A 22,577-nucleotide genomic window follows, 5' to 3' on the forward strand; every position below is an offset into this window, starting at 1 on the left:
ATCAATATCATGAAAATGGCCATACTACCCAAAGTGATTTATAGATTCAGTGCTATTCTCATCAAACTACCATTGGCATTCTTCACAGAATTAGAAAAAACTATTTTAAATTTCATATGGAAACAAAGAAGACCCCATAGAGCCAAGACGTTCCTAAGCAAAAAGAACAAAGCTGGAGGCATTGCACGATCTGACTTCAGACTATACTAGAAGGCTATAGTAACCAAAACAACATGGTACTGGTACCAAAACAGACATATAGACCAATGGAGCAAAACAGAGACCTCAGAAATAACACCACACATCTACATCCATCTGATCTTCAACAAACCTGACAAAAGCAATGGGGAAGGGATCTCCTATTCAGTAAATGATGCTGGGAAAACTGGCTAGCCATATTCAGAAAACTGAAACTGGACCCCTTCCTTACACATTATACAAAAAATAACTCAGAGTGAATTAAAGACTTAAATGTAAAACCCCAAACCTTAAAAACCCTAGAAGAAAACCTATGCAACACCATTCAGGACGTAGGCCTGGGCAAAAACTTCATGACAAAAACACCAAAAGCAATTGCAACAAAAGCCAAAATTCATAAATGGTGTTAAACTAAAGAGCTTCTGTACAGCAAAAGAAGCTATCATCAGAGTGAACAGGAAGCCTACAGAGTGGGAGAAAATTTTTGCAAACTACCCATCTGACAAAGGTCTAATAATTATCTAAAATTTACAAGGAACTTAAACAGACGTTCAAGAAAAAAAACAACCCCATCAAAAAGTGGGCAAAGGATATGAACAGACACTTCTCAAAAGAAGACATTTACACAGCCAACAAACATGAAAAAAGCTCAACATCACTGATCATCAGAGAAATGCTAATCAAAACCAACCATAATGAGACACCATCTCATGCCAGTCAGAATGGCAATTATTAAAAAGTCAAGAAACAATGCTAGTGAGACTGTGGAGAAATAGGACACTTTTACACTGTTGATAGGAATGAAAGTTAGTTCAACCATTATGGAAGACATTATGGCAGCGATTCCTCAAGGATCTAGAATCAGAAATACATTTGACCTAGCAATTCCATTACTGGGTATATACCCAAAGGAATATAAATCATTCTACTATAAAGACACACACACACACACACACACATATATATATTTTGAGACAGAATCTCGCACTGTCACCTGGGCTGGCATGCAATGGCATGATCTCTGCTCACTGCAACCTCCGCCTCCCGGGCTCAAGTGATTCTCTTGCATCAGCCTCCCAAGTAGTTGGGATTACAGGCACCTGCCAGCACACCCAGCTAATATTTTGCATTTTTAGTGGAGACAGGGTTTCACTATGTTGGTCAGGCTGGTCTCGAACTCCTGACCTCATGATCTGCCCGCCTTGGCCTCCCAAAGTGCTGGGATTACAGGCGTGAGCCACCGCACCCGGCCACAAAGTATGTTTATTGCAGTGCTCTTTACAATAGCAAAGACATGGAACCAACCGAAATGCCCGTCAGTGATAGACTGGATAAAGAAAATGGTGCATACAAACTATGGAATACTGTGTAGCAATAGAAAGGAATGAGATCATGTCCTTTGTGGGGACATGGATGAAACTGGAAGCCATCATCCTCAGCAAACTCACATGGGAACAGAAAACCAAACACCACATGTTCTCACTCCTAAGTGGGAGTTGAACATTGAGAACACATGGATACAGAGAGGGGAACGACACATACCAGGGCCTGTTAGGGGGTAGTGGTTGAGGGGAGGGAAGTTAGAGGGCAGGTTGATAGGTGTAGCAAACCACTATGGCAAATGTATACCTGTGTAACAAACCTGCACGTTCTGCACATTTATCCCATTTTTTTTAGAAGGAAAAAAAGATTATAATGCACCTGTATCATGGAGTAGACTATACCATTTAGGTTTGTATAAGTACACACTATGATGTTTGCACAACAAACGGACGACACGTTTCTGAGAATGTATTCCCATCATTAAGTGATGCATGACTGACTACACTAATTGGGGTTCTATATGACAAATTAATCACTCACTTATAATGCTGTTTTCTTTTTCCATTGACTCCAAAAGTGTGCGTTTCAAACCTCTGGATACCTAATCTGTATTCTTGTATCTTATTGAGTGTCATAAAGCGCAGCGAAGATTGGCATTTTAAGATTTCAGATTATGTGCATAATGGGTCTCTAGAGAAGTAGACTAACCATCAAGAGAAAGATGAGGAATGCTCCAACTATTTGTGTCCCTATGGCTTAAAATAAGGGACATAAACTGTGCCAATCATATAACATGCCGTTTAGAGGGATCACAGAGTGCCAGCAGGAGACCATCACAGATTACAGGAGGTGCCATAAGACCTCTACTTTCAGTGATGCTTTAGGCTTTCCAGGTGTAGAAGTTTTCCTCAGTCCTCGAAATTTAAGCATACATTGGCAAAGGAATGAAGAGGAGAGTGAAGTAAAAAGTCAGTGTTCTTTACTAATAAGCTCCCTAACCAGCATACTTTAATATTCTGTTCTTCTAGGTGGACCATGGTTCCTGTAAACTTGTAATTATTACCCTAAGGATTTAAATTGCAGCTAAGGAGTAGGTAAAATAGGATCTGACAAAATAGAAACATTTTGGAAGGCAGGGAATTTTAACTTCGGTCTAATGGTCTCGTACAGGGTTCAAGAAACTGCTTTTGTAAAGGTCCATGGTAAATGTGTAGGCTCTGCAGGCCAAGAGCTGCAACTGACAGATGCAGTCCATCACAGTTATTCAACTGTGCCACTGTAGAGCAAAAGCAGCCAGAGAGAATATGTAAATAAAGGAGCATGACTATGTTCCAATAAAACTTTATGTATATTGACTTTCATATAATTTTTACAAGTTATGAAATAATTCTTTGAATTTTTTTCAAGCATTTGAAAATATAAAAATCATTCTTTAGCTCATGAGCCATGAACTACATTGGGCCATGCTCTAATAGTAGAGCTGACCCCTGCTCTAGTAGTAGAAAGGCTTAAAACTCAGGGATAAAAATGATGCCATACATCGGTTTCTCTTCTCTTCTCTTCTCTTACATAAAAATATGTCATCAAGCTGTGCCTCTCAGGAATGGCATGCAAACAAAAATTCAAGATTGGATGATATACGAGTGCCAGGTATTTTTAATATTTGTTCGTTAGGGTGACAACACTTGCAGCTCAACTTTCTGCTGTGGTGGTTTTAAAACTGTACTTTATCTCTGGAGCATCTTTTTCTAAATAATGGAAAGACAAGGGTTTTCTCAGGCTATTGCAGGAAGAAGAGAGATGGCACTCCTATTTTGTCTAAATATTTTCTAGTTTTCTTCCCAGTGGTTTATTCCTGACAGTTTTAATACATTTTCACAACTTATTTTCAGTCAGTTTTGTAAGCTATTGTTTTGGATTTGGCAGAGACAACTAAATGAGAGTACGCGTTGCAGGGCCGAGCACTCGTGATTTTCTAGGGCAGCTGGAGTCTCGATGCCACACAAGTGAATTTAATACTATTTTATTTTCCTGTTTATTTCTGAAATGTGGCTCGTGTTATTTGCAGGTGAAGATAATGCATTAAATTCCTAGCAATTGAAAAGAGTAAAATGTACGCTTGATTAATTTGAAAACAGCACAACTCTCAAATTTAAAATACATTAATGTGCTTGTGGGTTGTTTATAGTCACTGAAATATCTGTCATTTGCTTTATTTAAAAATTTCAGGTGGAGAAACCTTGCAGTGGTGGCCAAGATTTACTTCTTTATCCAGCTAAGAGAAAGCAGCTTTTGAGAAGTGAACTGGACACTGAGAAAGTACCTCCATCCCCACTACCTGCTCCCAAACAAACACCACCATTGAAAGGGTGTCCAACAGTTGTGGCAGGAGACTTTAAAGAAAAAGTGGCAGAGCTGCTGGTGAAATACACAAGTGGCCTTTGGGCCAGTGCACTCCCAAAAGCATTTGAGGAAATGTACAAAGTGAAATTCCCTGAGGATGCCTTAAAAAATCTTTCCTCACTTTCTGATGTATGCACCATAGACTACATTTCTGGAAATCCTCAGAAGGCCATTCTCTATGCTAAACTTCCATTGCCTGCTGACAAAATCCAAACGGATGCAGGGCAAGCACATGGTGATCATGATATCAAGGCTATGGTTGAACAAGAGTATTTGCAGATAGAAGAAAATATTGCTGAAAGCGCTAATACCTTTATGGAGGACATAACAGTTCCTCCTTTAATGATCCCAACTGAAGCATCACCATCTGTGTTGGTGGTTGAACTGAGCAACACAAATGAAGTGGTTATCAGGCAAGTTTCATTTTCTAATTCTTTAGGATTCTGATATACTGTTGTCACTTGACTATTCTTCACATGGATGCTGAGGGTTAAAGGAAAAATAATATATTCTTAGTTCTGTAGTTATAGTGAGGCTTAATAATGTATTAATATTTGTTAAATGTTCAAAATATACAACCATCCTAAGATTACTAATAACTTTAAAAATTGGAATGATAATATGAACTTGAAAAAAGATTTATGTCAAAAACTTGATGGTAACTATATTATGTCAAAAGCAATACCTAGTTCGCAGAAAAAGCAAGTGCCCCACACGCTACATAATACTATTTAATCTCAGACTATGTAGTATTTCCTAAAAGTAAAAATAGCTCAGAGCTGCTTTCCTTGTATAATACATCAGATTAGACCTTGGACCCAAAGGGGATCTGTTGTTTGAGTCTTTCAGTATCGTTGTCTGAGAGGAGGCATCATTGCCTAAGTAGCTGACAATAACTAGAATAACAAAAAACAGTCCAGCTCCAGGCACCTGTCTTGGATTTTTGGAGAAAATGCAGAATACATGGAAAATATAGAAAGACTATAATTTGTAGTCTCCATTTGGGAAAAATAATGGGAATCTATGTAGCTGAACCCCTGGAGGCACCAGTCCAGGGTGTGGCCATGTCTGGGCAGATCAGAAAAATGCTGAAGCAAACAGAATCTGGGCTCCTTCAACCAAGTGATCCTTTGGTTTGGGCTGTCACTCCTCCAGACCCTAACTGAAATGGAAAGGCCCAAAGAAGAACCACAAAAAATAATCAGAATCCTTCAATGAAAGAAGAGCTCAAAAATTTAAAGCTCTTCCATTTGAACAAATGAAATCTGAGGAGATAATAAAGTGAACCTAGTATCTTCAGATGCTCAAACTAGAAGAACCTCCAGAAAGTTTAGAGAGGATAAAGCTTTTATTCTAAGATGTGTGGCCTGAAGATATAAATAGGTTGCTAAGGGTTAGAGGTCCCAATATGTTTCACTATTGTATTGAAGGAAAGGACAGATATTGAAGGCCACATTGCCACCTTTCACCATTTAACTCTACTATAAAGAAACTTCCATGGCAGGATCTTTTGGTATCTGTTAACCAGTAATTGTTGGTGCCATAGTCAGAGACCAAGCACCGGGCCGGACCAATCACATGGTTTCTGTTGTTCACACCAAGGTTTGTCAGGAGTCTGGATCAATTCTAAGACTTTAGTAGAAAGGTTCTAATCTGTTCCAGGATGATTGTATCCAGGGTCTTCAGATTATTTAAATACCTTTTCCCAGTAGGAATTTAAATCCTGGTGTCAGCATTTTATGTGTTCAGCAGAATGGCTGGCAACCAGCAAGCAAGATGGGTAATGTCTGCCATTAGGCTGACCCTAGGTTATTGGTTTCTGCCCTCCCCACAAGACTTTGCAAACCTCCACCAGACTGAACCCTGTTCTGTACCCTCATCTTCACCCAGGCAGGCAGTAGGCACTGGAAGCTGAATCTCTGGCTCATTAGCGCCTGGAGGGTACTATGGCAGAACGCTCATCTCAAATATGGGAATCCCTTGTCTCAAAAATTAACTTTGTAAAACTTCATATTTAGGGCATCCCTAAACTGACCTATCCATCATTCTTTTCCCCCCTCGCTCAGGTAATTTGAGGATAATATATGACCTCATTCTCGTCATTACTCACTCTCATACACCTGTAATGTCAGTCCTGTACTCTGCCTCATCCAACACCCTCCCTCTTCCCTCTATCTGTGCAGCCCTCCTTCTCTCCTGGCTGCTTAAGAGAAGAGAAGCTGCCTGCAGATCCCAAGCCATTTCTTGTCACCATCCTCCCCTCTGGCAGGAGCCTGTATTTGGCAGACCACCACATCAGGGCTGCAGCCCAGGCCTCTGCCAGTTGAGCACCCAGGGCTACGTAGCAGAGCTAGGGGGAGGCCCAGTGAGACTCTAGGTCCCAGCAAATGGGCACTTGGGTGCAGTTGCAGACCTTCTGGAGGACTTCAGAGCCAAGAGTGCAACTGCATTCCAGGCAATGCGTTAGTATTTGCAAAGCTGAATACATTTAAATGATAGTAGCTGGCTCAGTGGCACATACACATCCTCCCAACTACTCAGCAGACTGAGGTGGGAGGATTGCTTGAGCTCAGGAGTCCAACCTAGGTAGCGTAGCAGTGAAACCCTGTCTCAAAAAAATAAATGAATAAATTTAAACTATAAGAGTATGGTAAAGCTTCTGCAGTTATTTCTGAAGCCAATAATATGCACATAATATTTCATTTTAGAATAGCCATTGCACATGGTTTCCATTTTGTGTAGGACTTTCTGAGGTGTTCCCCCCCTCCGCCCCTTGTAATGAATAGCTTGACTATGGCATCTTCTGCCCTGGTGATAATTACCAAGAATACATAGAATTAGCCCTAAAGGAACCATTTCTTAGAGCTCTACAGGCCCACTTGGAGCCTGGGTAAAACCTGGAACAATACAAAGAACAAGATTCTTGTGGCATCTCCCCCGTCTCCTGGGCCAAGTGATGCTGGTGCTGTTAAGGGTATAGCCTTCCAGCTAAAAAGGCCTTGATCCTATGACTAGAACAGCTTCTGTTACATGACCCAAACTTGATATGCCAGGTTTTACACCCTAGAAAGAGACCCTGGATGATCATCTCTGAGGACTAAAGCGCAAGAAAACAGTAGCCTGTTTTGATAACATGAACTGGAACAAGGTGACCACAGTTGTCAACAGTAGAAAATTGTAGAAGGAAATAAGGACATAATCCTGAAAAATAAATGTTTCTCAACAAGCATACAATTTTAGAGACATTTGACTAGAATATGGTACCTCTTTTAAGGGTATCAGAAGTCAACATTTTGTTGTAATGTGTTCAAATTCTTTAATAAGTTTGGAGGGGGTGTCACATTGTTGTGTTTAGTGTACGTAAAGCTTTGTTTTTTCTCTAGTAAAATTTCATTGCAGTTTCAAAGCTTGACCCAGCCCTTGTCAGGGCAAAACTGTGTTCTAGATTCTCTTCTTAGTAATCTGTAAAGATTTCCAGCAGCCTTCGTCAAGATCCAGTGTCGACCCTCGCTTCTCTGGCCTCCAGGCCTCCTTGGTGTCTCCATTTTCCATGTCTCCTCCTCTCTCCCCTTCCTGACTCTTCTCTCAGCTTTGTCCTTCCTGAGGACACTATCACTGCTTCCTGTTATGCCCTCTCGTTGTCTGGATTGCTCCATGTTTTTTTTTTGTTGTTGTGGGATATGTTGGACCAAACGTTTGCTGTGTTGTTTGGTGTGTGTTTTGTGCAATCTCCATTATCCCTTATCTGAGAGGGTGAGAGGGAGTCTCACTCTGTCGTCCAGGCTGGGGTGTAGTGGTGTGATCTTGGCTCGCTGCAACCTGCAACCTCCACCTCCCAGGTTCAAGCAAATCTCCTGCCTCAGCCTCCCAAGTAGCTGGGACTACAGGCACCCGCCTCCACACCAGCTAATTTTTGTATTTTTAGTAGAGATGGGATTTCACCATATTGGCCAGGCTGGTCTCAAACTCCTGACCTTGTAATCCACCCGCTTCGGCCTCCCAAAGTGCTGGGATTACAGGTGTGAGCCACTGTGCCCAGCCGCCTTATCTTCTTTTTCAAGAGATAAGTATTTCACTGAATACACGTTCTCCTCCCTGTTGATATAAGCAAGTCTGAGGCTGGAACCAAAGACGGCAACAGAGAAAACAGAAGGACATAAACAAATTCCTATTGCTTTTCTTCTTCTAGGTTACTTCATTTGCGTTCTCTTCTTTTAACTGATTCAGGTATGTGGGCAAAGACTATTCTGCTGCTCAGGAATTAATGGAAGATGAGATGAAGGAATATTACAGTAAGAATCCTAAGGTCATACCAGTCCAGGCCGTGAATGTTGGGCAGTTGCTGGCCGTAAATGCCGAGGAGGACGCCTGGTTACGAGCACAGGTCATCTCAACAGAAGAGAACAAAATAAAGGCAAGCACTGTTTACTTTGTCATAGCATTATGGATACAAATGCCTTATTATTTTCCAAATGTAGATATTTTTTACATTTTTCAAATTTAAATGTTGTATCCTATAACTATATGTAGTTTTCAATGGAAGTTAAAAAAATAATATCTGTAAAAGGTTATCCCTGTCAGCCTTTAAATTTGTGGTAGTCATATTATCTCAAGAGTTTTAGTTAAAAAAAATAAATTCCCCATGGGAGTATTCATAACCCATTATCCAATCAGGGAAGGGTACTTCCTATTCCCAGGGGATGTATAATGAATACTGACCAGAACTCTGTGGGCTTCTTATCAAGGCCAGTACTTTGGAGTGATGGAAGCCATACAGACCAAAGGAGACAATTCTTCTTCTCCCTCTTCTGTAGCCAAGACACAGGTCCTTCTCCACAGCTGCCCCCAGCGTAGCCTTCTCCACCCTCTTGAAAAGGCCAGTGGGCCCGTTTGCCACTCTCTTCCCAGCAGACTCTTCTGGGCTTGGCTCCATTCGTGAATATCAGCCTCTGCCCTTTGCCTCTTCATACTGTCAATGCAGAGACCAAGAAGCACAGTTTCCCTGAGGGTAGTGTCTCAGGGCCTTGGAACACCCAAATAACATGCAGAGAAATTATATATTAGCTCCATGTGCTGTGTGGTCAGTTGTACTAGTGTATTTTTAATGTGTCACTTCTTTCTATCTGGGTGGAAGCTGTATGTCTGTTTGGAATTTATCCTTTGAATCATGGGCCTGCTACTTGATAGAGAATTTGGAGGGAGAAAAAGTCTTTTCTTTCTCGAGTGTTAAGATGTCTCCCTTCCCTAAAGGGAAATGCTTTTTAAGACTTGGGTTCATTTCTGCCCTTCATGATAGGAAGGACACTGTGTAGAAGGGTGACCCTCATTCCCCACTTCTATAGTCCCTTGTATTTATACAGAGGACTCTTAGACTGTGAGGGGAATGTATCTAAGATCTTTCGGTTTTCTCTAGATTTTGCAAGCAGGGAAATATGTTTCTATTTCTACAGCCTCTGTTCCATAATACAAAACCTTATTCCGTGTGCCACTATCAGCTGCCAGCTCGTAATCCTATATGTGTCATTGAGTGCAAATGACCAGTCCCTGAACCCAGGCTTAAGTACCTCAGTTACTGGCCACTGAACTCCCCACCCCCCGCTACAAGTGGGAGTTAGGAGGTCAGAAAGGGATACTGCTGTTTCTTAGCAGGTTGCTCAATAGGAGAGGCCCTGACCCTCTCCAGAAGTAAGCTCACCCAACCACCCAGCCACCCTTTCCCATCTGTAGAGGCATTTAGGAAATTTCCTAGCTGAATCTACAGAGGCACGAATTCTAAGTAATTTGACTGACTTTAAAAATCTGAAAATTGGAAAATAGTTTGCCAGTTTCTTATGAACACTTACCATATGACCCCTAAGGCCCACAAGGTGTCTTGTACATACATGTGTGTTGTAGCATTATTATTAATAGCCCCAAACTGGACACAGCCCAAATGTTCACCAACAGGGGAATCATAAAAACAAATTATAGTTTATTCATATAGTGGAACACTGTTCAACAATACAAAGGAATTTACTACAGATATAAACAGTTTCATGGACAAACCTCACAGATTTTGTGCTGAGCAAAAGAAGCCAGGCACAAGAGAGTAATGTGTATGATTTCGTGTAAATGATGTCTAAGAGCAGGTAAGCCGGGCACGGTGGCTCAAGCCTGTAATCCCAGCGCTTTGAGAGGCCGAGACGGGCAGATCACGAGGTCAGGAGATCGAGACCATCCTGGCTAACACAGTGAAACCCCGTCTCTACTAAAAAATACAAAAAACTAGCCGGGCGAGGTGGCGGGCGCCTGTAGTCCCAGCTACTCGGGAGGCTGAGGCAGGAGAATGGCATGAACCCGGGAGGCGGAGCTTGCAGTGAGCTGAGATCCGGCCACTGCACTCCAGCCTGGGTGACAGAGCGAGACTCCGTCTCAAAAAAAAAAAAAAAAAAAAAAAAAAAAAGGCAGGTAAAATTCATCTGCAGTGATAGAAATCAGATCAGTGGTTGCCTGGGACAGGAGGTGGAGGGGGGCTAATTGCAAAGGGCAAGAGGAAACTGTTGGAGTGGTGTAAATGGTCTATATGTTGATTATTTTGATGATTATATGGATATATACATTGGTCAAAGCCCATCAAACTGTATTGTAAACGGGTATCTTTTATTCAGTATAAATTGTACTTAGATAAAGTTTGATACCTGGAAGAAGCTAAGGACCACGATGATCACTGGGCCAATGGAGAACACAGGGCTTGGACACTAGTCCTGAGTCTGCCTGTATCTGGGTGTGTGCCTTTGGTCAAGTCCCTCCATTCCTCTGGGTCTCTAGTTGATAGGAGATAACTATCCCTAAACGTTCCTAGATAAACTATTTCCTGGCCATTTCACTCCCCGGGGCCTTAGGAAGTTCAACAAAAGCTAAGCTATTTTAAGGCACAGAGATTTCTTATGAAGAGAAGAATCATATGTAAATCCTAGTGACACATTAACAGTGTAACAATATTTCCGATAAATAATGCGGATATTCCACAAGGATATTTCCCAGTCTGAAGTCTATAGGGCAATCACTTTCTTCCCTCCCTCCCTCCTTCTCCTTCAGGAATTCAAGCTCTCATGTCAGATAGAACTGAGTCTTAGCTCTGCCATTTCTAGCTGCGTGGCCTTAGGAAAGTTATTTAACTTCCCTCATTGCTTATCTGTAAATTCAGATACTCTCATCATGTTGTATCTGCCTGATACACTTTTTCACTTTTTCCTGGAGCCAAGAACAAAACATACAAGTCCTTGTTCTCAAGAAGCTTACATTCTAGTGAGAAAAGAGCGATGACAAGCATACAGTAAACACACAAAACAATTTTAGTACAATGAAGGAAATAACCAAGGCACCATGATAGAAAATAACTCTGAAGCAAGAGATAGGCAGAGTGATGTGATCTCATTTAGATGCTTCAGAAATCATTCTAGGACTGTTGTGGGGAATGGATTGTAGGGCACAGAAGAAAAGTAATACTGGTTAGGTGGCTGTTGTAATAGCCAGCTACCTTGTAACCTGGATTAGTGAAGATGGTGGTAGTGGAAGAGATTCAGGATATATTTGGAGATAGAGCTGACAGGACACTGACTTGTTGGAAGTGGATGGTAAGCAGAAGAGAAGATTGAAGATAGCTACTGGGTTTGGGGCTTGAGCAATTGGATATTGGTGCCATTTGTTGAAATTGGGACATCAGAAAAACCGTTGTGGAGAACAATTGAGAATTTCATAGGACCTGCTAGGTTTGAGAATAGCTATCAGATGTCACATGGATGAATTTGGAGCTCAGGGAGCAGTTAGGACTGGAGATGTGTCAGGTTGGGAAGCATCAGCATATAGGTGCTGTGTGAAATCACAGGGCAAGATGAGATCACCTAGAGAGAGACTATATGTACATATAGGTGCCGTGTGAAATCACAGGGCGAGGTGACATCACCTAGAGAGAGAATACACGTACGTATAGGTGCCGTGTGAAATCACAGGGCGAGGTGACATCACCTAGAGAGAGAATACACGTACATATAGGTGCCATGTGAAATCACAGGGCGAGGTGACATCACCTAGAGAGGGAATACACGTACATATAGGTGCCGTGTGAAATCACAGGGCGAGGTGACATCACCTAGAGAGAGAATACACGTACATATAGGTGCCGTGTGAAATCACAGGGCGAGGTGACATCACCTAGAGAGAGAATACACGTACATATAGGTGCCGTGTGGAATCACAGGGCGAGGTGACATCACCTAGAGAGAGAATACACGTACATATAGGTGCCGTGTGAAATCACAGGGCGAGGTGAGATCACCTAGAGAGAGAACACACGTACATATAGGTGCCGTGTGAAATCACAGGGCGAGGTGACATCACCTAGAGAGGGAATACACGTACATATAGGTGCTGTGTGAAATCACAGGGCGAAGTGAGATCACCTAGAGAGGGAATACACGTAGAGAGGAGGAGGGGCCTGGGACCAGGTCCTGATACCTTTCAGTATTTACATGGAGGCATAAGGGGAGCAGAGAAGCCTGTAAAGATGGCCAAAGAAGAAAAACCAAGAGAGTGGTGTCATAGAAGCCAGAAAAAGAAAGCATCTCATGACGAAGGGAGTGACCAGCCTCGTCATTGCTGCTGAGAATTATGGGCTGGATGCGAAGAATGAAAAAGGTAGTTCGGTATCTTGTGCAGCAGCAAGCTCTTGGGACAGCAGTGATTGTAGCAATCCAGGCCTAAACTTTTTCCCCACATCCCCATGAAGCTGACAGAGACGATTTCTCCCTTTATTTGGAGAAACCCCAGCTACTTAGCACCAGTCTTGCTTCACTTGAATTGAACTTTGTCTGGTGGTAAGTACTGATTCCCTCCTTGCTTTCCCTGTCAGATCCTTGGTGAATAGGAGAAACAGGAGATATGGTCACCCGCTCAGGCTGGCGCCAGTTTGGCCTGACCCAGGCCCTTTTCCCAGGGCAGTCTGCTGGGTGATAGGTAGTGCTGGGAGACCTTTAGCCACTTGATGGTGCCAGAGAACCAGGAATGGACTGGGGCCTTATGCCGGGATTATGTGACTACTGACCCTGATCCCAGGACATTAGAGAGAGAGAGAGAGAGAGAGAGAGAGAGAGAGAGAGAGAGAGAGGCTACTGAGCCCTCACAGAGCAAAGGACACAGGGCAGGGTGTGGTGAGAGTCACACTGGACAATGCATGGACAAGTGTTTTATAAACTGCAGTTGCCATACAAACATGTATGATTAAAAACAAGAAAAGAAGCTACAAACAGTTCAGAAACACTTTGAAGCTTTGGAGCAGTTATTCTTTAATCTGTTCTTGTGCTAAGAATATGTTCTGAATTTCCCAGGAGTCATGATTTCACATGCTATGTCCTATTGTCAGACCACGTTATCTCCATTTTGGGCCTGGGAAGAACAGAATCTCGGTTGTAGGTGGCGATAGCTATTAAAGGAAATGAGAGCTGCCTGACTCCTGAGGCCTATGAGAAGCAAAAACAGGTGCTAATTTGGGATTGGAGAAATAGACTTGTGCACTTAAAAGGCCAGCTGCCTGACATGCAGCCCTGCCAGCGATCTAGGCCTAAGTCAGTGTTGAGTCAGATGTGGATTCTAAGAGATGATCTTTCTGATACAAGGTAGACAGGCCCCACAGGCCCGCTTATCACATGGCCAGGACACGGAGTTAATGTGTCTTCTGCTTTTTTCCCTTAGATTCTCTGCTGGGGAGGGTTTTTGTTTCGTGTGTTTAGTACCATAATCTAGGTACTAAGAAGCTGGGCTGTGGACTTTATTTTCAGGGAGGCAGTGAAAGGAGCCCACCTCATGTTACTTGGTATTAAGGCCAAGACTTTGCCCTGGTTTTTGTTGTTGTTTTGTCTGCTTTGTTTCTTTTAATAACCATCATCTGCTTTAATTAGAGATGCATATTAGGTTTTCAACATTTTCCCTTAGATTCTTGGTTATTCTAAACCATAGCTTAATATTTCTAGATTTTTATTTTTCTCAAAAAAAGGCTTTGTGTTTATATAATCCTTTTAAACTGAAGATTCTGTAAATATTCTTAAAAATAATATCCAGGCTCTTAACAATCTGTGCTAATGGTGAGGAAAAGTTGTGCAGGTTTCTGCAAACACAGACCTCTGTTCAGCAGACTTAGGGCCTTTTGCTGAGCTGAAAGAAGGCCTAACCCAGCTTCACACCCTTGAAAAAAGTAGGTACACCTGTTTTCCAGTTTAGAATTCCATGCTGTTCAGCAGTGATACCATTGTTGTCATTGATGAAGCATCTCGGTCCCTGGAAGCACTGTAGCTGAGAGCAAGCATCACAAATGCTGCTTTGGGGATTTAGAATCTGATAAATACTACAAGGATGATGCCTGCCATAGAAACAAACACTGCTGTCCAGGGAACAGGTGGAAATATGTAACTTAAAGAAGAATAAGCTGATGCAGGCATTATAATGAAAGTACCAAAGGGAAGGGGAGCAGAGTTGGCAGAACCAGGTAGATAGGCTGCTGAGAGACTGGCAACAGCAAGGTGGCGGGGCTGAGCAGTCTTGTTCTTCCCTTTGAAGGGGGAGGGTGAGGTAGAAGACTGGGGCCTGGAACCAGGAGCTCTGGTTTCCTTGGTCTCAGCTCCAGTCTTTCTCTTCTGTGGTAAGTCAGGGGCACCTCCCCAGCTTTTTCCAGGTGCCACTGTGCCACTCAGCTTGCTGATTATGGAATAAGATTGAGCCAATTAAATGTATCAAATGGATTTGTTAAAGAGAGGATAAAGAACTAAACATTGTGTTTTTTTAATCATTAGGTGTGCTATGTTGACTACGGTTTTAGTGAAAATGTTGAAAAAAACAAAGCATACAAATTAAACCCGAAGTTTTGTTCACTCTCATTTCAAGCTACAAAATGTAAGCTTGCAGGTAAGAGGAACTTTTTTAAAAGCTCTCTCCTTTTCAATAGGTTATTACCTATTTTTTTAAGGTATATTTGGATGGTTATATATTTGGATGGTTGAATCCTAAAATGGACTAAGTATCTCATGTTATAATATGTTACTTCTTGAAAGGTTTAAATTCATGTCGAATGTGTTCTTTATAAGATACCATTATAAAATGTTGTAATGTTTTTATATTTTATGTTATATATAAAAACATATTATAATTTCTTATAAAAATGTCTATTAGCCATCTTAAAGGGATTTTTCTTGTTCTAACTGCCCTAGTAACAATTGATGGAGGCCCTGTTTCATGACATTTGATCAGTTTCAATATGTTGTTCAGCATGTTGTGAGGTGACTCTCAGCCCCTTTCCTGCTGAGATGGACTGTGGTGATGCTGTGAGGGTGTGACTGACACACCCTCATATGCCCAAGCATGAGTTTGATCACAGGTCACTTGCAGTTTCTGGCATAGTAGATGTATCATTGTTCTTTTCCTTCCTCCTAAAGGAAACAGAGGAATCCACATGTATGAGAGTGCCGTGTAGGGATAAACTTAAAGGACAGAGGACACATTGGTCATGTTCATGATAAGGAAAGGCATTGAAATATGCACCATCCAGGGGGACTTGAGCCAAATGCAGAAAATGATCATAATTATTTCATGAAAATGAGTACTCTGAAAAAATGCCTCCTCCTCAGCGGGATGAATTCTTATGTCACAGGAGCTGGGTTTGACTCTTATCTGTCTGTGAGATAAACCTGAAGAAATTTTTAAAACTTGTTAACAACTTGTAGAAGTTGGTGTTGGAAAGAATGTATCAAGAGCATAGAACAGGATTTAGGGTGTTGAAATTAAATGTTTGAGAAAAGTTCAAAGTTCTATGTCTGGAGAACAGAACAAGAAAAAGAAAAAACTCAGGAGGAGTCTGAATTTTAGCTTGTGGATTTAAAGTAGGAAAATATGGAAATAGGCATTATAGTACCATTGGGGAAAATATGAGCTAGTTTTAATTCATTTAATACATTAACTTAGAATTGTCATATATGTTATGTGGAACTACAGTTTTCTAAGAATTTAAAGAGTAGTTGGACTACAACAAAATTCACCTAATACCTGTGTTATGTTAAACACTACTTAATCTCTCTTTGATAAATCAGAAGATTCTTTGGTATCCTAAGGGTCAGTAAAAAAGAAATAATATGGTTGTCTCAATTTCCAATAAATGTTCATTTTATAAGAAAAATAATTGTATGTATGTAGGAAGTGCATTACAAGCATATGACTGGAAGACATGATTGATGGCTTCTCATAAGTATTAGGTTTTTGGTTTTAAATATGTGTTCCTGTATAAAGTGAAGACTGTTTCTCCCAAGGTGGAAATTGATTGATTATCCATTTTTCTCTGTCTTAAGATTGCCTGCCTTAGTGTATCATTCAAAAGGGCATTTACATTATATTTTTTTAAAACCTAAAAGGTAAGATAAAGGTTATAAGACAAAGCTTTTTCATATAAAATTTAATAATTTTGCAGTAGGCTTATAATTTTAATAATGGTCAAAACAGACACAATCCATCTATTCATCTTGAAATGATTTTGCTAATTAAGTAGAAATTAAAAGATTCAATATTTTTCAGGCTTGGAAGTCCTAAGTGATGACCCTGATCTAGTGAAGGTGGTTGAGTCTTTAACTTGTGGAAAGATCTTTGCAGTGGAAATACTTGACAAAGCTGACATTCCACTTGTTGTTCTATATGATACCTCAGGAGAAGATGATATCAATATCAATGCCACCTGCTTGAAGGCTATATGTGACAAGTCACTAGAGGTTCACCTGCAGGTACCACTGTGATCACTGTTGTTACTTGTTACACATTTTGTATGAGAGAAAAATCACCAGAATATTACACATTTTAGGCTAACAATTGATAGAGACAGATTACATCTACATTGAGGGGGGAAAAAGGAGGGAGTGGGGCTGGAAGGGGAAAAAATACCAAAATGTTCAGAGTAATTGTTTCTTAGGAACTAGATTTTTTATTTTCCATTTCCTACAAAGAGCATCTATTGATTTTATATGAGATTATTTTGTAAAGATAATAAGGAAAAATAACACAAAAGAAGGGAAAATTGGGTCCATGAAGATGTTTATTATTAGCTTTAACATTTTTTTAATGTGGAGAACATAAATGCCCCAAAAGAAGGAAGCCTTTAAATAAATTATAGAATATCTACTCTGGAGAATAGGATGAGATGTTAAAAATGGTCATTTTAAAGACTTCATAGAAACAATGGGAAACTTCTGTTTTAATAAGTAGAACCACTGTGAATGTCTTTATTATGGTTTGACTAAAAATGGGTAAAATTGAATATTAATTTTGATTATGGTTTTTTAAAATTATCCAAATTCATGTGGCCTCAGGACACGGGTTAGAAAGTAGGCTGATAAAGGATTTGATTTTGTGAGAGTTTATTTTCACTTCTGTTAATGTTGCAAAACATGGTTTATGTAATTCTTTTTCTAAATAAATGATAAGAAAATAAACCAACATTAAAGATAGTCTTGGCCTTCCAGACAATGGAGTGTGGGAATGTATGCACAATGTCTATTTTGTGCTTGACATAAATGATATTAGACGTTTCTTTTAAAAAGAAAAGAATCTAGATCAGTTTTGTACATTTAAGCTATAAATTGCATTTCATCTTACATATACTCTAACTTAAAGATTTTAAAATGCAAAGACTTGTAATGGGATGTTTAGGTAGATACCTTTTAGGTAGGTAAGAGCTGCATTCTGCTCTCAAGCATTCATGAGGTATCCTTTGTCTGTTATAGGTTGACGCCATGTACACAAATGTCAAAGTAACTAATATTTGCTCTGATGGGACACTCTACTGCCAGGTGCCTTGTAAGGGTCTGAACAAGCTCAATGACCTTCTACATAAGATAGAGGACTACTTCCATTGCAAGGTATAGCAGAACCTCTTCTACTTCTAAAATTAGCCCTAAAATTACAAACAAGAGTAATTTACTAAATTGCATAAGTATGAACAATTTTTTAGTAGTCCGAAATGGAATCTCTAGAATAGTAGGTAAAGAGCTCTAGACTTCAGAGTTTTAAAAGAAAAACACAACACTGGTTTCCGCATTGTAAAACGAAGATAGCAATAGTGTGTACCCTATAGGATTGTCCTGAGGACACTGTGCCTGTCATGTAGTTAGTGCTCAGCAATCAGTAGATGTATTATTTATAACATGCAGTTGATGATGCCACAGTGCAGCTGCCTGTGACTGTCTGCTAGAGCCAGCTGACTCTTCTGCCTCAGGCAAGGAGAAACCTTGGAATTTAGGAGGATAATAAAACTTTCCTCCTCAATTCTGCCTTCATCTTCCTCCTCAGACATCACTCCTTGAGCTCTTTATGGATCTGAGAACCTGCCACCTGATAAATGTGGTTCTGCAGTCCAAATTGTATTAATAAGCTCCATGTCCTTTAATTATAGTATTTTTTTCTGAATCAAACTCTGCAGAGGTTTTATTGTGCTTTAAGTTTCTAAAATGGTTTCCTTACCTCCGTTAGGACATTATGGTCATATTTCAGAATATGCTGTGGTTTCCAAATCACTGAACCCTACTGCCACTTCTGCCCTTATCCCCTCGTCCCTGGAAGTGAACCCTTCCCTCTAACCCACAAAGCACATCAGGCCCCTCAGGGCATTCATGTTCAGTTTGCATGTTAGCTATCTGGGTACTTATTTGCCTTTCTAGAGTGTATGCTTCTTGAGGGCATAGACTGTACCTTACCAATTTTCTGTATCCCTTACAGTACCTAATCTAGTGTCTTATGTAGATTAGGTACGCCAGAATATGCACTGAATCAGTTTAAACCCGCGTTCAAAGTACAGTTTGGAACTGAGACATTCCTGTAGCTTTATCTTGTTCTGTGTTACAGAGGTTTAATTTTAAGTCTATCTTTGAAAAATCTGAAACCCCCAGCTTGGCTGACTCCAGTGACTCATTTGTATGGATGTTGTCCTTATAACCTATGGTGGTGAAAAGGACTCGATATTTCCTACTGCACTCGTAACCTAAGTGAGACATTGCCTTTGGGGAGAGTAGAAACACACACCCTGAACAGAAAGAGACCATGGGCAGGTACCCCCAACTTCAAACTACAGCGGAAGAGGAGACTTCATCTTTACAGCTGTGATTTGTTGGTATTTAACTGGCACTGACATACATATTTGTATTGATAACATTTCTTTGTTTTTAGAATTTGTTTAGAAAAATGTTTTCTTTAGAAAACATTTAATTTAGGGCCGGGCACAGTGGCTCAAGCCTGTAATCCCAGCACTTTGGGAGGCCGAGACGGGCGGATCACAAGGTCAGGAGATCGAGACCATCCTGGCTAACACGGTGAAACCCCGTCTCTACTAAAAAATACAAAAAACTAGCCGGGCGCGGTGGCGGGCGCCTGTAGTCCCAGCTACTCGGGAGGCTGAGGCAGGAGAATGGCGTGAACCCGGGAGGCAGAGCTTGCAGTGAGCGGAGATCCAGCCACTGCCCTCCAGCCTGGGCGACAGAGCGAGACTCTGTCTCAAAAAAAAGAAAAAAAAAAAAAAAAAGAAAACATTTAATTTAGAAAACTGATATCTTTGCATCTAAATGTGAAGAGATGAAAAGAATAAGCCTACAGACAGCTCGCACACCCTCCTCACTTTTCATCGATGCTGCTCTCCTTTTTGTCAGATTCAACACCTCTCTTCATGTGTAACTGATGGAGCCAGTACCTAAGTGAATCATAATGATCTTATGCTAATGTTTTTAGAAATGTTAACAATGCTGATTTATGAGCCATGTGCATGTAGGGAGAGTAAACTACTGATGTCAACAAATGTAGGAGTAACAAGACAAAAGTTTTATAACCCTTTGTATTTGCTGCATCCATTGCAGCGTGCTTCCTGCAGGGAAAGGGCTCACAGGAAGTCTGATTACATGTCGGTTAAGTCTGCCAGTGCCACAGCAATCTGTTTTTCTAATGGTGTAGCAATATGCTCTTTGCTAAGAGTAATAAGAGTATCATGCATTTCTGTTTTGTAGCACATGACCTCCGAGTGCTTTGTTTCATTACCCTTCTGTGGGAAAATCTGCCTCTTCCATTGCAAAGGAAAATGGTTACGAGTAGAGGTAAAAATCAGTCACTTGGCTTTTTAATCTTAACTTATTGTGAAATATTTGAAATATACACATAGGTTTTTTTAAAAAATGGAATAAATACTCACAGACTCATCACCAGTTTATGAAATAAAACATGATCAGTATGGTTGAAGTTTCCTGGTCGAAGTTACGGTCAAAGAAAGTTTACATCTCCTTTCTTCTGCCTCCACCCCAGTTTCATTTGTTTTTTCTCATTCTTTCTTGTTTATATTCTTACTGTATTTGTACTTGTAGATACACACTTTTACTGTATATTTTTATATATAAATAGTGGAAATATATTAATGAATATGTGTATGGAATATAAAGGTAAATGAATAAATATTTTCAAACTTTATATAAGTAGAAGAGGTATTGGTCATGCTTTTTCATTCATTATGTTTGTGAGATTCATTCATGTTGATGTGTGCAGCTCTAGTTTATCTATTTTTACTGCTGTATGATTCAACACTATGAATATGCCAATATTATCACTCTATCTTCCTGATGATGGATATTTAGATCGTTCCTAATTTTTTGAACCTTCCTGTCCGTGTCTTCCAGGATACATACATAGGAATGGAGTTTCTAGGTATTGGGAATGCATATCTTCAGTTTTACTAGATCTTGCTTAATTGCTGTCCAAAGTTGCCCTTCCATTGAGAGTATATCCCTTTAAGAACTATGGCTTCATGGGGCAGTGTCAGATCCTCCCTCCCTCCTGCCTGGATCTAAGGCCATGTCTCCTGCTCAGGACTATTTTGGCTTTAATGTTCACATACTCTTCTATGTCTAGTCACTAACAATTGTCTTATTTTCTTGCAAGCTCAGTTATGAACTTGAAAGGCATTTTGTTATGGTTTATCCTGTGTTTCGGTGTGTTTTTAAAAATGCAGGTTTTGGATTTTTGTGGTTGCTTTCCCTCCCTCTGTCTCTTTTCATCTAGTTTGAGGTGGCACACACCTGTAATACCAGCACTTTGGGAGGCCAAGGCAGGAGGATGACTTGATGTCAGGAGTTTGAAACCAGCCTGGGCACAATAGTGAGATACCATCTCTACAAAACCAAAGAGAAAAAAAAAAAACTGAAAAAAAAAATTAAGAAAAAAATTGGCTTGATTTTTTTTTTTCTTTTTTTCCTTTGATACAGAGGTTCTTAACCTAGATGCAAGGACCTCAACTTTCAGGGGGTCCCTCAACCCTCCTGGAATTGTATGCAAATTGTTTGTATGCTTGTATTATATATTTTGGGGGAAAAGTATGCATAATTTTGTAAGATTCTCAAATCAACCCCCAAAAGGTAAGAATCATTGCTTTATTGAATTTTTTAAATGCTACGCAGCAACATATTGATAACTTAAATTGAACTGATTTTTTTCATTATTTAAATAAAACTTGGTCATGTCTACTTTAATGAGAGTAGCAGTTTTGAAGTAATTATTGCTATTAATGTGAATGTATGTCAGAAGACTGAAATCTCGGGTCATATGACCAAGGGATATGTGCCTGGGTATAAGCTTCAAAAACATGACTCGTTGGAAAGATCATGGCATTCTCCAGATCTTAAAGTGTGATTTCGTTTAAAATATATAAGTGTATGCGTACCAACTTTTTAAACTTTTTATTTGGAAATAATTTTCCTTTTTTACAAGTTGCAAAAATAGCACAAAGAGGTCTCATTGGCCTTTTACCTTCTGCAAATGTTAACATCTATATAACCATTGCACAATTTTCAAAGCCAGGAAATTGACAATACAAAACCGTTAGTTAATCCACAGAACATACATTTCCCAAATTGTTCCACAAAGTCCTTTTTCTGCTCCAGCATCCAATCTGGATCCCACATTGTCTTTAGTTGTCATGCCTTCTTAGTATACTCCAGTCTGGCAGTTACTCAGCCTTTCTTTGCTGTTCCTGACTTTTTGAAGAATAGCATTATGTTGTATCTCTCAATTTGAGTATCTTCATGTTTAAATTTTGGTTATGCATTTTTGGCAAAAAGAAGCCTTCTTGGTGTATGTCCAAATACTTTAGATAAATATCTAGTATTATTTTTGTTACTATCAAATTGTAGATTGTCTACCTTCAAGGTAGACAAAAGGTTTGAGTACTCATTCTCTTAGTGATGTGTGGAAAGTCAGGGAAGGAAAAATAATTAGTGAAAAGCAGATCCTATGTTTAATCATGTATTTATTCTTGATAGTTATACAAATAATTGCAAAGGTAATTATTGTTTTGACCCCAAAACAATAGTTTTTCCTTTATATTGTAATATTTTGGAGAACAGACTTTATCTTATAATCAGCAGTATATAATAATGTATCAAATCATTTTATAATAAATCATGTCCTAGAATTGGAGAAATAATAAATATTAAATATTAAATATTAAATAATAAATATACTTATTTTACAGTTTATTATCAGTTTGCTGATTATTACTGATTAACTAGGTGTTGAAAGCAATTCTACTCTAAAACAGTATTTAGTAGGCTGGGTGCAGT

General features: G+C 39.9%; 1 protein-coding gene across 2 annotated transcripts in view; it reads left to right on the forward strand.

Annotated features, from left to right (window-relative positions):
* The window catches only part of LOC105477182 (tudor domain containing 7), an 81,720-nt gene that overhangs the window by 41,786 nt on the left and 17,357 nt on the right, over positions 1-22,577 (forward strand). For both annotated transcript variants that reach the window (XM_011733564.2, XM_011733565.2), the window contains 6 exons: positions 3,751-4,337; positions 8,152-8,338; positions 14,748-14,859; positions 16,516-16,718; positions 17,715-17,849; positions 19,980-20,066. In XM_011733564.2, the coding sequence (XP_011731866.1) occupies positions 3,751-4,337; positions 8,152-8,338; positions 14,748-14,859; positions 16,516-16,718; positions 17,715-17,849; positions 19,980-20,066 (1,311 nt within the window). The remainder of the gene's footprint in view (positions 1-3,750; positions 4,338-8,151; positions 8,339-14,747; positions 14,860-16,515; positions 16,719-17,714; positions 17,850-19,979; positions 20,067-22,577) is intronic.

Source organism: Macaca nemestrina, chromosome 14, assembly GCF_043159975.1.
Source record: "Macaca nemestrina isolate mMacNem1 chromosome 14, mMacNem.hap1, whole genome shotgun sequence".
NCBI classification, from domain to species: Eukaryota; Metazoa; Chordata; class Mammalia; order Primates; family Cercopithecidae; genus Macaca; species Macaca nemestrina.